Raw genomic sequence first — 16599 nt, 5'->3', positions numbered from 1 at the left:
AGCAGTATTAATTAAGATATTAGCCTAATATTTCACCTACCTGACTGAAAATTATTTACTGTTTAATGTATAATGTCCCCAAAATTCATGATAAGGAGGCATTTCGTATGACTTTTATATGTCTTTTATATTTATATCATTTGAAGTAATATCACATGAAGAGTGACGTTTTTCTCCAAATATCAACACAACTGCAAATGTGATATTAATTTGATTAACAAGCTTGTCATCCAAGATGTTCATGTCTTTCTGTCTTCAGTCATAAAGAAATTATGAGTTTTTGAGGAAAGCATTTCAGGATTTTTCTTTATATAATGGACTTGATTGGTGCCCCGAATTTGAACTTCCAAAATGTAGTTTAAATGCAGATTTAAAGGGCTCTAAACGATCCCAGCCGAGGAAGAAGGGTCTTATCTAGCAAAACGATCAGCCATTTTTGTTAGAAAAATAAAAATTTAAGCACAAAAGCTTGTGTAGACTCTGGAAGAACGAGTCGTCTCAGGGAGTGATTCGTTCAGTAGCGCATGCACAACATCCCATTAGGTTCTGTACTGGAATTAGTTCACCTGTTTCGAGTCTTCGGGTTTTTCGAGTCGTTCGTTCATCTTATGGACCTGCCACGTGATGAATGAACGACTCGAACCTGAAAACTTGTCAGATAAGAGGTGAGGTGAGCTAATCACAGACTAAAGAACCAGGTAAACAATGAATTAATCTTTTCTGTTTCTTATAGCATTATAGTTTTGTCTTGTTTGTAGTGTGATCAACGTTTGTGTAAGCAGTAGATGTGTTAGGGAAGTAACACGGAACATTTTAATTATATTTTGCTAAAATGAACGAAACGAATGAAATGACTCGAAAAAAGATTCGTTCATTTTGCTGAACGAGACTCAAAAGCTCAGAGTCAGTAAAATGATCCGAACTTCCCACCACTACTACGAATCACGTGCAAGTTCATAGTCTGTCTACTCCGGCTAAAAAGTATAGTATGGCGAAAAACTCCATCTTATTTTCTCCTACAACTTCAGAATCGTCTGTCATCGTTGTACCTTTTTGTTTGTAAACAGCGTTTGACTTACCTGCACTTTCTTAGTCTTTGCATGTTCGCTTTGTAAACACTGGGTCTGTAGTTCCGTATGACCTTTCGACGTGATTCAATAGTATGTGAATGCCCATCCCAGAGCCTGTGCTACACAAGCTTTTGTGCTTAAAAAGTATACAAATTTTCAATCGTTTCGCAAGATAAGACCCTTCTTCCTCGGCTGGGATCGTTTAGAGCCCTTTGAACTGCATTTAAATTACATTTTGGAAGTTCAAAATCGGGGCACCAATCAAGTCCATTATATGAAGGAAAATCCTAAAATGCTTTCATCATAAACCATAATTTCTTTACGACTGAAGACAGAAAGACATGAACATCTTGGATGACAAGCGGGTGAGTAAATTATTTGTGAATTGCTGTTCTGGAAGTGGACTTCATTTATTTTATTCAGTGTACATCACTGGAAGAAATTCCCAGCTCCCAGTTGTTCTTGCAAACTGCAAGTAATGTTTTATGAAACAATCTGCGTTGAAATGAGAAGAACACTCATTGGATGGTCCCAGAGCTCATTAACCGTCTGTACAATGCGCTCAGGCCTATAACAGCCAGTGTGTATCTGGGCGCTCTTTGTACGCTTCACTGATCATAAGTAGGCATAAAATCTCATTTTATTTTTAAAACACTGTCCCCCCCTTCTTTTCCTCAGTTGCTGTCTCCCTATGGAGTTTCCATGGCTACTTGGTCACATGATATCACAAAGCCCCACCCCCTGCCCTGAGGTGACTGTCACAGCGGTTAGTCAGACTTGGCCACCCGACCAGGATGCGATCCGACTGTATATTTGAGCATGTTTACATTCATGTACGTTGGAGCTTATGTGTTGACGCTGGCTTTAGTCATAAACGAATCACAAATCATATAAATTCAATGATTTTAACAGAACATTTAATAGTTTGACAGTTTAGACATTTTACTGGACATGGACTCATGAGCTCTCCAGCTTTTCCTTAGTTAAGTCTTATCTATGTACAAAAAATAGGTGGGCCATGAAACAGCCGCCTCATGCGATTCCAGGCTCAAGATCGAAAAACGGAGAGACAGCCAATCTTTCACAGATGAATTTCTGCACATCTGCGCACAGGCAGCCAAAGCACATCTGCACACAGTCAGTCAACCTGCCTAGTGAACTGACGGATGTCTCCATGTAGTCAACCAACCTTTCTTTTGTGAATTTGTAAAACACTCTACCTCCTGTCAGTCAACTTTACCTCAGTGAATCACACTGAACTACTCGGGCTCTCAGTAGCCTGTCATCTGTTGGTCAAAGCACTTTTCAAATGAACAGACTTAGCCAAGTAAACAAATTATAATGTGCATTTTTTATATTTATGGTATTTGTATTGGAAAAAATAAAATATGATAATGTGAATTTTTTATATTTACGGTATTTGTATTGGAAAAAATTTAATTTTTTTTAACAATATATATATATATATATATATATATATATATATACCAAAAAAAACAAAAACTGAGTCATTTCAACAGCTCAATAATTGGCTAATTATCACAAAGAATGGCTTTTGAGAGAATAATAAAGAGGGCAAATATCAAGAGGATGCTGTGCAGGAATTACTGTATTAACAAAAAAATGGCAGAGAGGAAACTACAGAGGCTGAGACAAAACCAAAGACCTGCAGAGAGAGACAGAGAGAGAGAGAGAGAGCGATACGCACAGACAGAAACACAGAGAGAAAAGCCACTGTGTGACCAAAAGTGATTAAGACTGCATGTTTCCCCGGTGATAAGCTTCTCATTTTTTATTTATTAATTTTTTTTTCCAGAGGACACTTCAAATGGAGAGCGGGGAGATTAATTTCCTCAGGAGAAGATGCATCGCATCCTCCAATCCCCGAGCATTCAATTGCAATAATTATCCAAAATGGCGTTGCCACTTATGCCTGCCTCACATTTGCATCGCTCAGAGCCGTTTATGGTTGGCATTGTAAATGTTTTCATTTTCACCTCTCCATACATTTGATGAGGGAAAAAGAGGTCTGAGCAATTGACCTTTTGACTTTGTGCAGCTGCTTTGCAAACAGTGGGAACAGCCCTGGAGAGGCTTAAAAATACTGTTTTTGATGTAATAAAATGATAATTTAAACAGATATTGACCAAAATTATATTTTGTTCTACATCATCTGAGAAACAGATGCAATTGTATCAGTGAGTCAGGCTGTACAAAATACATTTGCCAATTCAAATCGGTTTTTAACACCAGACCAGCCTTTTTTTTTCCAGCACAGTAAATTAACTTTAATAGCTACAAGCAATCATGTGCTAATGATAGCATCCCATTTAAAAAAGGCTATTTCCTGGATGTTTTGCTTTATGGCAATCCTGCTGTGGTTTGCAAAGTGTTTGATAATAGTGTACTAAAGCCACAAACCAGCACTAACAGTGCAGAAAGCCTTACAGATGGACACATACACACAGAAAAGCTGGACACGTCCACTGAGATCAGATACTTTCTGAGTCTCATCAAGCAGATTATGTCAGAGCACCGGAGTGTGACACCACTGCACGTCGAACACACACTTCCCTGACCCACACTCATCAGATGGCTGTGGGAAAACACATTTTAGCTGTTTTTACACTAGAGGCAATAATTAGTGACAGGATAGTAATTTCTGTTTAACACGGTTATGGGGTTACATTTAAAAAAATTCCTATTCTGACATTTCGGTTCTATGATCCTTATAAATCAAGGAGGATGTTCAAATTAAATAACCCATGTTTATGGCTAAAGTAGAAAACAAGTAACATGTTATAACTAACTCGTCCCTGTACACTTCATTCATACTGCACCAATGTCAAACTAGACACAAGGAATAAATATTCAAGCAGATGTTTGGCAAAAAATCACATCAGGTCTTATACATGGACAGACCTTATGCAGAAAGCAAAAAAAGGTCATCTGCGGTGATTTGAAAAAATGTTAAATGCTATATTTACAGTTTACACTCAGACATCACGTTTGGGGGTAATCTTAAAGTGTAATCTATTTACAATTACCAATTGCTTTTTTATAGCAGTAAGATGTGAGTTATATGAGCAAAACCCATGAAATGAATTGACTGATGGTGCATTATATAAACCCGAGTGCCTCAGTTTACGTAGGCTAAATGGGATTGATCATAACATCAATAGAATGATGAGTAAATTACATGTTTAAAAATGCATGACATGCATGCTATCAAAACTTAGACAGGCTACGCAAGACATCCGTTCATTATGCCCAATTCCGATTCTACTTCTAATAGAAATGCGCAAATGGATTAAGGGTCCTGTTATGGGCCACATATAGGCTACTTACTCAAAACTGACTACAGCACATTATGGTAATAAAAGATAGTAGCTAAAAATCACTCACTCCGCCACACGCCTGGACCAAGTTTATTGAGCCAATTGAGAAAAGTAAAGGAAAGAGAGGTGAGAGGAAAAACGCGTGCTTTACGCACACTTACCCATTCCAGGACGCGGATAAATCCCAAAGGTAATTTAAGCACTTGGAATGTCCCAAGTGACACAATCTGTCATAACAAACGTACAAGATCATTAGCGCCATTTAATGTAGTTTGATTAGGTACATTTCAATACATTGTAAACATTTATCATCATTTCCATTAAATGTTGTCAAATGCACAAACACTATTTTCTACCTGGTTAGCGGTTTCCATTTTCTTGTTTGAGAGAAATGCGCTTGCGAGTAGGATAGGTCAAGACCAAAACAACGCTAAATGAGTGATGTGCCAGAGTCGCGAGCGCAGAGCTGGAATTCGGCTGTAGTCGCGGCTCTGTACGGAAAGAGCCGAGTCACTTCGGCATTAATCGTTTCTCGATACGAAAATAGCCGAGGGAATAAGGCTTTAAGCGACTCTCTACAGCCGAGTACCCTCATCACAAATCGCTCCATAATACGGAAACAGCCGAATGTCTTCGGCTAAAATCGCTCATTTGTACGGAAAGAGCCGAGTGACTTCGGCTTTAAAGACGCTCTGGAGCTCCATGGAGACAGAAAGGGATTGGATTTGATCAAATGAACCGTGGCCATAATATTTTTCTCTATTGGATGATATCTAATCACAGTTTATTTGTGCTATAAAATATAGTTTTGTCCATCCAAAATGTGTTGGCTCACAGGGTGTTAAATATTAACTGAATATTCCTGTTCGCTCATTCAAATTTAAGTAGGAATAAGCCAACCATACTCTCTAACACATTTGTATGTGTAGTATAATTATTACGCTACAATGTGTTTTATTCAGTTTACAATTCAGTATTTCGTAGGGGTAGTTCTATGTCCAGTGACATTTGCTTAAAGCTCATTCAAGTGTGTGGAAACACAGTACAGATTCCAGTTCAGCTACATTACATAATCATGATCTCCTTTAACTCAACCAAGAAGGCAGGGCAAAGAATCAAGATAATAAAGTGAAAATATGCATGAAGATGTTATGCATATATTTGCTTAGCTTGTGTTGACAAAACCATTCATTTCAAAATATTGAGGAAAATAAGACAATTTGGGAAATAGTAGTACTCAAAAGTACAATGCACACTAAATGTGTCCATTTATTTTTCACGTATAATAATAATAGCCAATATTTGTCACTATGCATGTATACAGTATACAAAGTGAGACAGCTGGAAAAATCACTGATGGCATTTTTTTCTTGCTTGCAACACACACACAAACACACCTCATTTCACTTAGATCATATACTGCTTAAAGGGACTCAAGCAGTCACTGAGAATGAGGGGAAAAGACTTCAGGAAGTGTAAGTGTCAGAATGAAGCCTACAGGGACATGAGCCCCAAAGACATTTTTATTAGACACTGTTCATTTAAAGTTCACTGTGTATTAGTGTGTGCTTATGCTTAGTCTGTGTTTGCCTGCCATTCCAAGGTCAAGTCTAGCCCGATCACCGTTCTTTCAGTTATTAAGAGAAAGACCCCAAACATGCACACACCTGATGCCATCTCAGCTGTTGCCCTCGCCTTTTCCAGTGCAAACGAAGGACTCTTGGGATCAACAAATGGGAAATGTCACAGAACTGTGGTAATGTTGTTTGCATGCATGCGTTTTGGTGATACTAAAGTAGGACTAACAATATTCCTTTCAGGTGCATCACACAGACAGGTGTCGACACGCATCACAACCTGAGACTGTAGAACACCTGGGTTCAGATCCCTTTAGGGGCAAATAGAGAACAATTGGTGCTTTATTTTTGAGAGCATGTCACACACAATGCGCCAGTCAGTCTGAATAGTCTCTATGGAAGTTTATTATATTTATATATAAATACAAATCCAGTTAATTATGCATGACAACATGTTTAGCAAATGGGTTGCTTAACAGTGTTATTAATATCCCATTATATTTTTTGTGAAAAACTAAGACAACTAAGATATTTTTGATGAAATCTGAGAGCTTTCTGATCAAGCGTGAATAGTGGAAACCCGGTTGTAATTGTTAGAATAGCTAAGGATCTGCAGTCTTCACGTAAGACTGACTGTGCAGACCAAACCGTAAGTCGTAGAAAGGTGAAACTTGGAGAGATGGTAGTACTCACACTGTCTACAACATCACCAAGGCTTGTTCCAATCAGCTTGACGGGGCGCTTCAGCGATCAAAAGTACAAAATCGCTCATACCTCCAAGCCCGTTCGTCGCAGACTCAAGTGTCTTATGTCGTTGAAATCCTTGGCTCATGCCGGACAAAACACATGCCTCGGATTGGTCCACCATCCTCGGAAGTTGCAATTTGTGAAAAACTAGTCCTAGGTTCTTCGCCCAATCGGAACCAAACTAGTGCAGGAAGATTCTTTGGAGAGTGAATATCAATAATTATAAAAAAAAGTTGAACTTTTCGACCCCCTGTCACAAAGGGACGCCAAAACGTTAGAAAGGGGCAGGACTGCCTTTTAAATGGCTTTAACTTTTGAAAGGAATGAGATGTTTGTAATGCATATGTAAAAGCTGAATCTGAGGTCACATTAAAAAAAAAGTTGCAGAGCTTGGCTGCTGCTGGTGCTATAAGAGGGAAAAAATATGTATATTGCGTGGTTTTTCACTCATATGCACATATTCGTATCATCATTCCAAATAACTTTGCCTCTAGAATCATTGCTGTCAATCAAACCGTTTGAAAAATGATTTATGACTCTCTAGGTCAATAATTATCAAAAAAAGTTGAAATTTACCCTTAGTTTAGCTATAATGGGGTCGTTTAGAAAAGGGGCTTGTCCAAATATGACCCAAAAGCCTATAAAGCGTAAAATGAAAACTCAAAACTTGGAGGAAACCAGGTGATTCTAAACAAGCATGCAAAGTTTTAGGGAGATCGGACCACAGCTGGCGCTATAACAGTCATAAACGTTGAAAAACATCATATTTCTATGGTTAATTACCAGGATTTGCCAAAAAATGCTTTTTAATCATTGATAGGTGGTTACAGGCTTCTTAAATAATATGTAATGACTTTTTTCGTATGTGCTTAAATGCCTTTAATTGCTTCAAACCCAGCAATCACGGCTTGCAGCTATAATTACTTCTATTTTCTTTGCGCACAAAATGTATTTGCGTAGCTTCATAAAATTAAGGTTGAACCACTGATGTCACATGGACTTTTTTAAATCAATTTCCTTACTACCTTTCTGGGCCTTGAAGATGGTAGTTGTGTTGCTGTCTATGCAGGGTCAGAAAGCTTCTGGATTTCATCAAAAATATGATGAATGAAGTCTTACGGGTTTGGAAAGACATGAGGGTGAATAATTAATGACAATTTTCATTTTTGGGTGAACTATGCCTTTAAACTTTGAATCGTTTACATGCAGCACAGTTTTATCATTTATAATTTTTTTTTTTTTTTTTTTGCTGACTGCAGTTTTATAGATTAAATAGACTTTCGTTAGGGTAGCGCCAAATTTAACTTTTCACAGGACTGAAAACGAGGCTGTGATGGATTGAAGCACCGCGCATTCAATTTTAAACTACATATCTATTGTTCAGTTGACAAAATGTCTAAATATAGGCTAACAGTAGACAAAAACTTGGTGTGAGTTGGCGAAAATCTAGGACCTTTATACAGTCCGTGCTATTGCAAAGACTGTAAGTCTATCCCGCTTACACCCTCGTTTTTATTTGCGTTAAATTGCGTCAAACACGACTAGGTATGATTTCAGTGACACGGTTTGTCATATAAATTGGTGCAGAAACCAAAGTCTAATTGAGGTACATTTCTTGTATGAGTCTTTAATTGTGTTTTGAAAGGATTTTTCTTCATGTAATGTTCTTTATCAATGTTAATTTTAAGGTTGCTGTGTTCTTAAGCTTAATTTAATGAATAGCAAGCGCACACACACCCACGATAATTTCAAGCACTTGTAGTGTACTATATAATAGGTAAATGAAGTTATGCAACACCCTTTACTATGCTGCCATACTGCCTCAGGTTCAGCAGTAATATTTGAATGTGTGGTGGCACGGTGCCACTCGTCAGTCCTAATTTCTCCGCCTGGGAAGAGGCTAGATGTGGCATGACTGGCATCTGGAGTAAAGTGCGGCACAATAGCGCAGACATAAGCCTCGAGAATGCGCACGCATGATGGAGCGACCTGGGGAACAATCAACATCATTCTGTTTCACACCGCCGCTCGCTCGCTCGCCAAGGAATTACGGCAGTGGCCAAGACAGTCACTTAACCTGCACTGAGAGTCTGAGAGGCACAGCGCAGCTCTCAGTACAATTACGACATGCCTGGATCTCTTCCTGCAGTTGTGCCAACAGTTGCCACATTGAATAAGCATGCAACTCCCACAGTAAAACCGGTTCAGTCTGCATCCAGACGCTGCGCACCTAGGGGTTCTGAGCGGCTCAATGAAACAGCGACAAGAGAGAAGAGAATTCCATGTAGAGTGACGACCATAGAGTTTGATTCTTTTCATGCTAGTTAACAGATGGGTTGCCATCAGTCTAAAATGTGAATACAAAGCAACCATATAGCAACGTAAATATGCTTGTTTGTTTTAAAAGGAAGACGTATTGTTTTGTTGATGATGCCAGTAGGCATGTGCTAGCAACATCAGGGTCTTGGGTTTAATTCCCAGTAAACACATACCGAAAAAATGCATATTTTAATGTAACTTGTTTGAGTTAAAAGGGCCAAATGTAAACATTACACTGTTGTTCCACCTCTAAAATATGTTTTAAGATTACAGAAATAGGCACATGCTTATAATAGAGCCTCAATAACAGTATTTTCATGAACTCTTTTAGTCACATTCATTTGAGAGATATTTTAGAGAGATCTTTTTTCTTTCTTTTACTATTTATTTAGTAATTTAATTTAATTTAATTTAACAGGATAGTCCACCTAAAATTGAAAATTCTGTCAGTGTTAGTTTAGGATTATCCATATACTATTATAGCATTTATATTTTGATCCAACTATTATTTTTATATTTTCATATTATATTTATTTTAATTATAAGTTTTAGTCATTTTGCTTTTAATTTCTATTTAGCTTTTTTTAAATTTTAATTCAGTCATTTAAGTACTTATTTTAGTTAGCTGCCAAGACAACATTTCTAATTGTTAGGTTTTTTATGTTAAGTTTTTAGTTATATTAATAGTTTTAAATATTTCTAGTTTTATTTTAATAACCAAAGTTTTTTTTTTTTTTTTATAAAATATATATTAATAAACATTTTTAATAGTTTTAATATTATTTATTTTTATTTCATTTTTATATTATATTTTATTTATATTATTATCAATTACCAATTACCATTTATTTTATAAAATATATACTCAACCTTATGTCAGTCCAAACCTCTATGATTTTATTATTTTATTTTATTATTTTATTATTTTATTTTATTTTATTTAACAGGATCCTTCACTCAAAATTAAAACTTTTGTAATCAGGGTTTTTTTTTTTTTTTTTTTTTTTTTTTTTTTATTATCCATATACTATTATAGCATTTATATTTTGATCCAACTATTATTTTTATATTTTCATATTATATTTATTTTAATTATAAGTTTTAGTCATTTTGCTTTTAATTTCTATTTAGCTTTTTTTACATTTTAATTCAGTCATTTAAGTACTTATTTTAGTTAGCTGCCAAGACAACATTTCTAATTGTTAGGTTTTTTATGTTAAGTTTTTAGTTATATTAATAGTTTTAAATATTTCTAGTTTTATTTTAATTACCAAAGTTTTTTTTTTTTTTTATAAAATATATATTAATAAACATTTTTAATAGTTTTAATATTATTTATTTTTATTTCATTTTTATATTATATTTTATTTATATTATTATCAATTACCAATTACCATTTATTTTATAAAATATATACTCACCCTTATGTCAATCCAAACCTCTATGATTTTATTATTTTATTTTATTATTTTATTTTATTTTATTTAACAGGATCCTTCACTCAAAATTGAAACTTTTGTAATCAGGGTTTTTTTTGTTTTGTTTTTTTTTACTATTATCCATATACTATTATAGCATTTATTAATATTTTAAATTAGCTATTATTTTTATATTTTCAGTTTTTATTTAAATTTTAGTTTAAGTTTCAGTAATTTTGTAATGTGCTTTTGTCATTTTTATTAGTATTTCTATTTAGCTCTTTTTTTTCTCAGTTTTAGTCATTTAGGTACTTCAACTTACCAGCCAAGACAACATTTCTCATTTTTAAGGGTTTTTTTTTTAATATAAAGTTTTTAGTTATGTTAATAGTTTTAAATATTTAGTTTTATTTTAATTACCAAAGTTTTAATAAAAATTATATATTAAAAAAAAACAAACAAACAAACAAACAAACAAACAAAAAACACAACAACAACAACATTTTAGTAGTTTAAGCTAACAGTAATAATACTGCTACCCACCCTTATGTCATTCCAAACCTCTATGGTTTTCTTATTTTTATTTTATTTTATTTTATTTTATTTAACAGGATAGTTCACGCAAAATAAAAACTTTTGTCATCAGGGTTATTTTAGTATTATCCATATAATATTATAGCATTTATTCATATTTTAAATTAGCTATTATTTTTATATTTTCAGTTTTTATTTTAATTTTAGTTGAAGTTTTAGTAATTTTGTAATGTGCTTTTGTCTTTTCTTTTTTTTTTTTTTAGATATTTATATATAGCTTATTTTTTTTTATTTCAGTTTTAGTCTAAAACTAAGTTTTTAGTTAAATTAATAGCTTATAGTTTTATATAGTTTTAAATATGTATTTTATTATTGTTTATTGATGTATTAATATTATATTTATTAATATTGTTTTATTTATTTCTAGTTTGACTTTTATTTACAATGAATGTTAATAGTGTGGACTCCATTGGTAGTATGAAGGAAAAAAAAAAAAAAACTTTTTGGAGAACTGAGAAGGAACTATTTTTAGGGCTGAAGATGAACCTGAACCGCTGCAGTATTGAAGCCTCTGGCTGTTTCTGAATGAGCACTTCCTCTTTTGAATTTCAGATTTTTTTGACAACCATCGATAAATAAATGGAGGTGGCGCAACGTTCAATTTGGTTTCAGCTCCATTTTTACACCAGACTGTTAAACCAATCACCATGCTCAAACCAAACCACAAAGGAAGCGCAATACGCATTAAATATAAAAGACAAAACGTGAGATTGTGGAATTGTGCTGTGCAAATAAATGCATTATCCCTCCTCTTATTCTGCACCACTAATCTGGCGGAAATAATCAGGATTAAAATTTGCATTCCAGGGGTGAAACGAGAACAAACGAGAGAACCCAAATAATGAGCAGACGCGCAGACACAATTAACGTAGCGGCGCTCCGCGTACGACTCGCGCGTCTTTGTTAACCGACGTCGTAAAAACGAACGAATGCAGCCGACTGTTGTTCGTGTGCGTGTCTACACAATGCGCGCTGTCTATCGTGATGCGCGCAGCATCACAGCCGATGACATTTGAACAATCGCAAATGTCAGACAGGTGGGACGCTGCCGTCCTCGCGCATCCTGAGCTGGAGTGTTACCTCCGCCCTCACCCTGTTATCAGTGGTCAGCAGACCATTTCGGAGGGCGTCCGGAACATCTGAATCCATGACAACACGCTTAGCAAATAGGTTGCTTAGCAACTAATCCAATGAGCGCCCAGCGGCCTATCAGTAGTGCCAGTGTTAGCCAATTAACAGATACTTACTCTGAAGATGCTTTGCTACATGGCATTTGCTCTCTGATCTGCGGCGACCAGACAAATATGTCTGACGGGCATTAATGGACAAAACGAGCCTCGTTTTATCACCTGCGCAAGCAAACACCAGCAGCCGTAGCCTACTGAATAGTGTAAGCATAACTCGCATTTTCTGGATGCACGGAATAGATTGCATGCATAACTGGAATAATTCTGAATTATGAGTGCTGTGTCATATGGCATGTTAACGATGTAACAAAGCCACCATTCGAGAAACAAATTAAAAGCTGCTAGGAATTAAAAATATTAAGAATGCAATTCGCATATTATAGGAAGAATATAACAAGAAGAACGGATACATATGGAAAATGAGAGTAAGTATCTGATTTTATTGTGATGTGACTGTAACTTTAGATTTACTGATCTAGTATAAAGTTGGTCTTTCTGATTTTAAGTGGAAATTAGAAGTGCACTTTTTAAAATGATCAACAGAGGGCTCCCTTTCATTACAGTATATGTGATAAAACATCCTTAGCTTTCATAAAGAGTTGTTTGGCTTTTATGCAAACGATTTGGATCAGATGGGAAAAATATGCATTAAATGGATGAAAAGTGACAGTAAAGACATTTATAATGACAGAAAATATTTCTATTTTAAATAGGCCGTTGAAAAGTTTGGGATCAGTAAGATTTTTGTTTTTTTATGCATATCAAAGTTCAATTTATTTGATCAAAAATACAGAAAAGTGATATTATTAAAATTTAAAATTACTATTTTCTATTTTAATGTACTTTAAAATATAATTTATTTCTGTGATGCAAAGTTGCATTTTCATTACTCCAGTCTTATATATTATAACATGCTGATTTATTATAAATGTTGGCAACAGTTGTGCTGCTTAATATTGTATTTGGTACCTGTGATAGTTTTTTCAGGATTCTTTGATGAATAAAAAGTTAAAAAGAACAGCATTTATGTTTATTTTGAACATTTCTATTCATCAAGGAAAAAAAAAAAAAAAATTAAGCAGCACAATTGTTTCCAACATTGATAATAAATCAGCATATTAGAATAATTTCTAAATGATCACGTGACACTGAAGACTGAAGTAATGATGCTAAAAATTCAGCTTTGCATCACAGAAATAAATTATATTTGAAAGTATATTAAAACAGAAAATCACTATTTTAAATTGTAATAATATTTCATAATATTACTGTTTTTTTTTTTTTTCCACTGTATTTTTAATCAAATAAATGCAGCCTTGGACAAAAAAAAGAATTCTTAAAAAAATTTAAAACTGTACTGATCCCAAACTTTTGAACAGCAGGGTAAATGCTGTTCTTTTGAAGCTTCTATTCCTCAAAAAAAAAGACGAAAAAGAAATACACTACCGTTCAAAAGTTTGGGATTTTTATTGTTTATTTTTTTTTTTAAAGAAATTAATACTTTTATTCACCAAGGATCTATTAAGTTAATAATTAAAAGTTTATTAAAAGTTCATAATAAATAATTTACATTGTTATAAAATATTTATATTTTGAATAAACACTGTACTTTTTAAACTTGTTATTCATGAAAGAATCCTGAAAAAAAAAAAAAAAAAAAAAAATCACAGGTTCCAAAAAATATTTGGCAGCACAACTGTTGATATTATCCAACATTGATCATTCTAATAATAAATCCGCATATTAGAATGATTTCTGAAGGATCATGTGACACTTAAGACTGGAGTAACAGCTGATAAAAATTCAGCTTTTCATCACAGGAATAAATTCTATTTTAAAGTATGTTAAAATAAAAAACATTATTTTATATTGTAAAAACATTTTGCAATATTACTGTTTTTTTTTCTATATTTTTAATCAAATAAATGCAGCCTTGATGAGCATAAGAGACTTCTTTAAAGACTATTACAAGTCTTACTGACCCCAAACTTTTGAACGGTAGTGTATATTTATCATAGTTTTCACAAAAATGTTAAGCAGCACAACTGTTTTCAACACTGATAATAAATCAGCATATTAGAATAATTTCTGAATGATCATGTGACACTGAAGACTGGAGTAATGATGCTGAAAATTCAGCTTTGCATCACAGAAATAAATTCTATTTGAAAGTATATTAAAATAGAAAACCACTATTTTAAATTGTAATAATATTTCATAATATTACTGTTTATTCTGTATTTTTAATCAAATAATTGCAGCCTTGAACATAAAAAATGTCTTCTTTTAAAAAATGTAAAATCGTACTAATCCCAAACTTTTGAACGGCAGGGTAAATGCTGTTCCTTTGAAGCTTCTATTCCTCAAAAAAAGATGAAAAAGAAATATATTTATCACAGTTTTCACAAAAATGTTAAGTAGCACAACTATTTTCAACAATGATAATAAATCAGCATATTAGAATAATTTCTAAATGATCACGTGACACTGAAGACTGGAGTAATGATGCTGAAAATTCAGCTTTGCATCACAGAAATAAATTCTATTTGAAAGTATATTAAAACAGAAACCCACTATTTTAAATTGTAATAATATTTCATAATATTACTGTATTTTTCTGTAATTTTCTGTATTTTTAATCAAATAAATGCAGCCTTAAACAACAACAACAACAACAAAAAAGACTTCTTTAAAAAATGTAAAATCGTACTGATCCCAAACAGTACACCCAAAACTTTTGTATGGCAATGTAAAATTGTAGAATGGTTATTGCTTGACATAATATTTGAAATGTCTCATACACACATAAGCTTACTGACTTCCACAAATTAAACCCTTGTCTAAATAGAAAGAGTGTGACTATTTTGGTCAGTGGACAAAATTGCATTATATAAATATGCTGCACATGGTCCAACTCAGAAACCTCACCCAAACTCTGCTGTGGTAAAACCTACACAACACTCTCAGGAAAACTAAAACATACAAAACTGTCACTGGAGTGCTAGTAAAATGTACACTTTAGGTGATAAAATGTACTTTTAAGGTACTTAAATGTGCCATTTAGGAGTAAACGAGGTACAACGATGTACCTTTTCACTGGTGTACCTTAGGTTACTGCCCCGGTGACAGATTTGTACCCGATTTTTCCTGAGCTTTGGGATGCCAACTAGGACGTGTTTGAAAAGTAAATTTCATGTGAATACAATAAAACACAACAAAGCAAAACTATGTTCCGGTGGATATAAACGTAAGGATATAAACCATTGTCAAACGTCACTGGAATTTGAAAATAATTTCTGTTTTGCTTTGCAGAGCAAATTAACACATAACTGTTTTCATTCTGAAAGCCACATTTCTTCCTTTGGCATTCCATTCCTTTTCTGCTAGGAAGAGGGCTGTCCAAAAGGGCACTGTTTTTATCCAATTAAAAACCGGGACAGAATCCAGACATACTGGCACCGCAATGGCCATCACTGCCTTTGGTTCATATTCTGTTACTTTTTTTTTTATTTTTATTTTTTATAAATTGCCAAAACACATCCTAAAAAGAAAGGATGAGACGTTAAATATTAAAACAAAGATCTATCTATATTTATTATATTTTTTTCTGTTCGTCATTCAAAATATCACTTTCGTAAAATCAAAAAAATGCAACAAGAACGCTAAAATTTCAAGACAAAATTTATCGAAACTACCATTAAAGAGTATTTACACATCAGAATAAATGTTATTTATGTGTAATTATCATCACTTCATATTAATATACAGTCTTATTGGTTAAAAAAAAAAAGAGGTAGGGTCAAACTGCTTCATTTCAGATGTTCAGAACAACTCGGAAATGAGTCATTTCCATGATCGAACTCAAAGACGATGACAATAATCAATGTACACTGTAATTAAACCAACTGCACATCTCATTCAGTTCATAGATGACACAAGCCTGACAGCAAAAAAACAGAACATAATTCATATGTGAGTCACAGAATGAGAGTAAGCATTGGGAGGGATAAGTAATATTTAGTGTGAAAAATGAGGAGTGGAAAGGACGAAGCAAGAGAGAGTGACCGGCACTGAGGTCCGAGTGGTTTTTAAGGCACCATCAGCAGCTGTATGGAGACAGAATACTGGGAAGTGTTTGTGTGACGTATTCTGCGCATCTCAGATGGAAGTCTAAAACCAACTCCACATAAATCACACTAGAACTATTATCAGGAAAACTTTAGATTTTTTCCTATGCAGCATTATAACATCAGGATCAATCTGCTGTTCTAAGAAAACAGAAAACCAGCCAAGTCCAACAAAAATATTATTCCGAAAGGTCAGGAAGCAAATTTAAGTGAGCTATGTAA

At 34.0% G+C, this 16599-nt stretch overlaps 1 protein-coding gene across 1 annotated transcript in view; it reads right to left on the bottom strand.

The window, feature by feature from the left end:
- Positions 1 to 4859, bottom strand: part of synpra (synaptoporin a) — a 31016-nt gene extending 26157 nt beyond the window's left edge. The window contains exons 1-2 of the mRNA XM_051123525.1: positions 4765 to 4859; positions 4570 to 4635 (exon numbers count right to left, since the gene is read on the bottom strand). Coding sequence (XP_050979482.1) covers positions 4570 to 4635; positions 4765 to 4782 — 84 coding nt within the window. The 5' untranslated portion in view covers positions 4783 to 4859. The remainder of the gene's footprint in view (positions 1 to 4569; positions 4636 to 4764) is intronic.
- Positions 4860 to 16599: the final 11740 nt, after the last annotated feature.

This window comes from Labeo rohita, chromosome 11 (genome assembly GCF_022985175.1).
Source record: "Labeo rohita strain BAU-BD-2019 chromosome 11, IGBB_LRoh.1.0, whole genome shotgun sequence".
In the NCBI taxonomy this organism is placed as follows: domain Eukaryota; kingdom Metazoa; phylum Chordata; class Actinopteri; order Cypriniformes; family Cyprinidae; genus Labeo; species Labeo rohita.
This window is presented reverse-complemented; position numbering and strand designations above follow the sequence as displayed.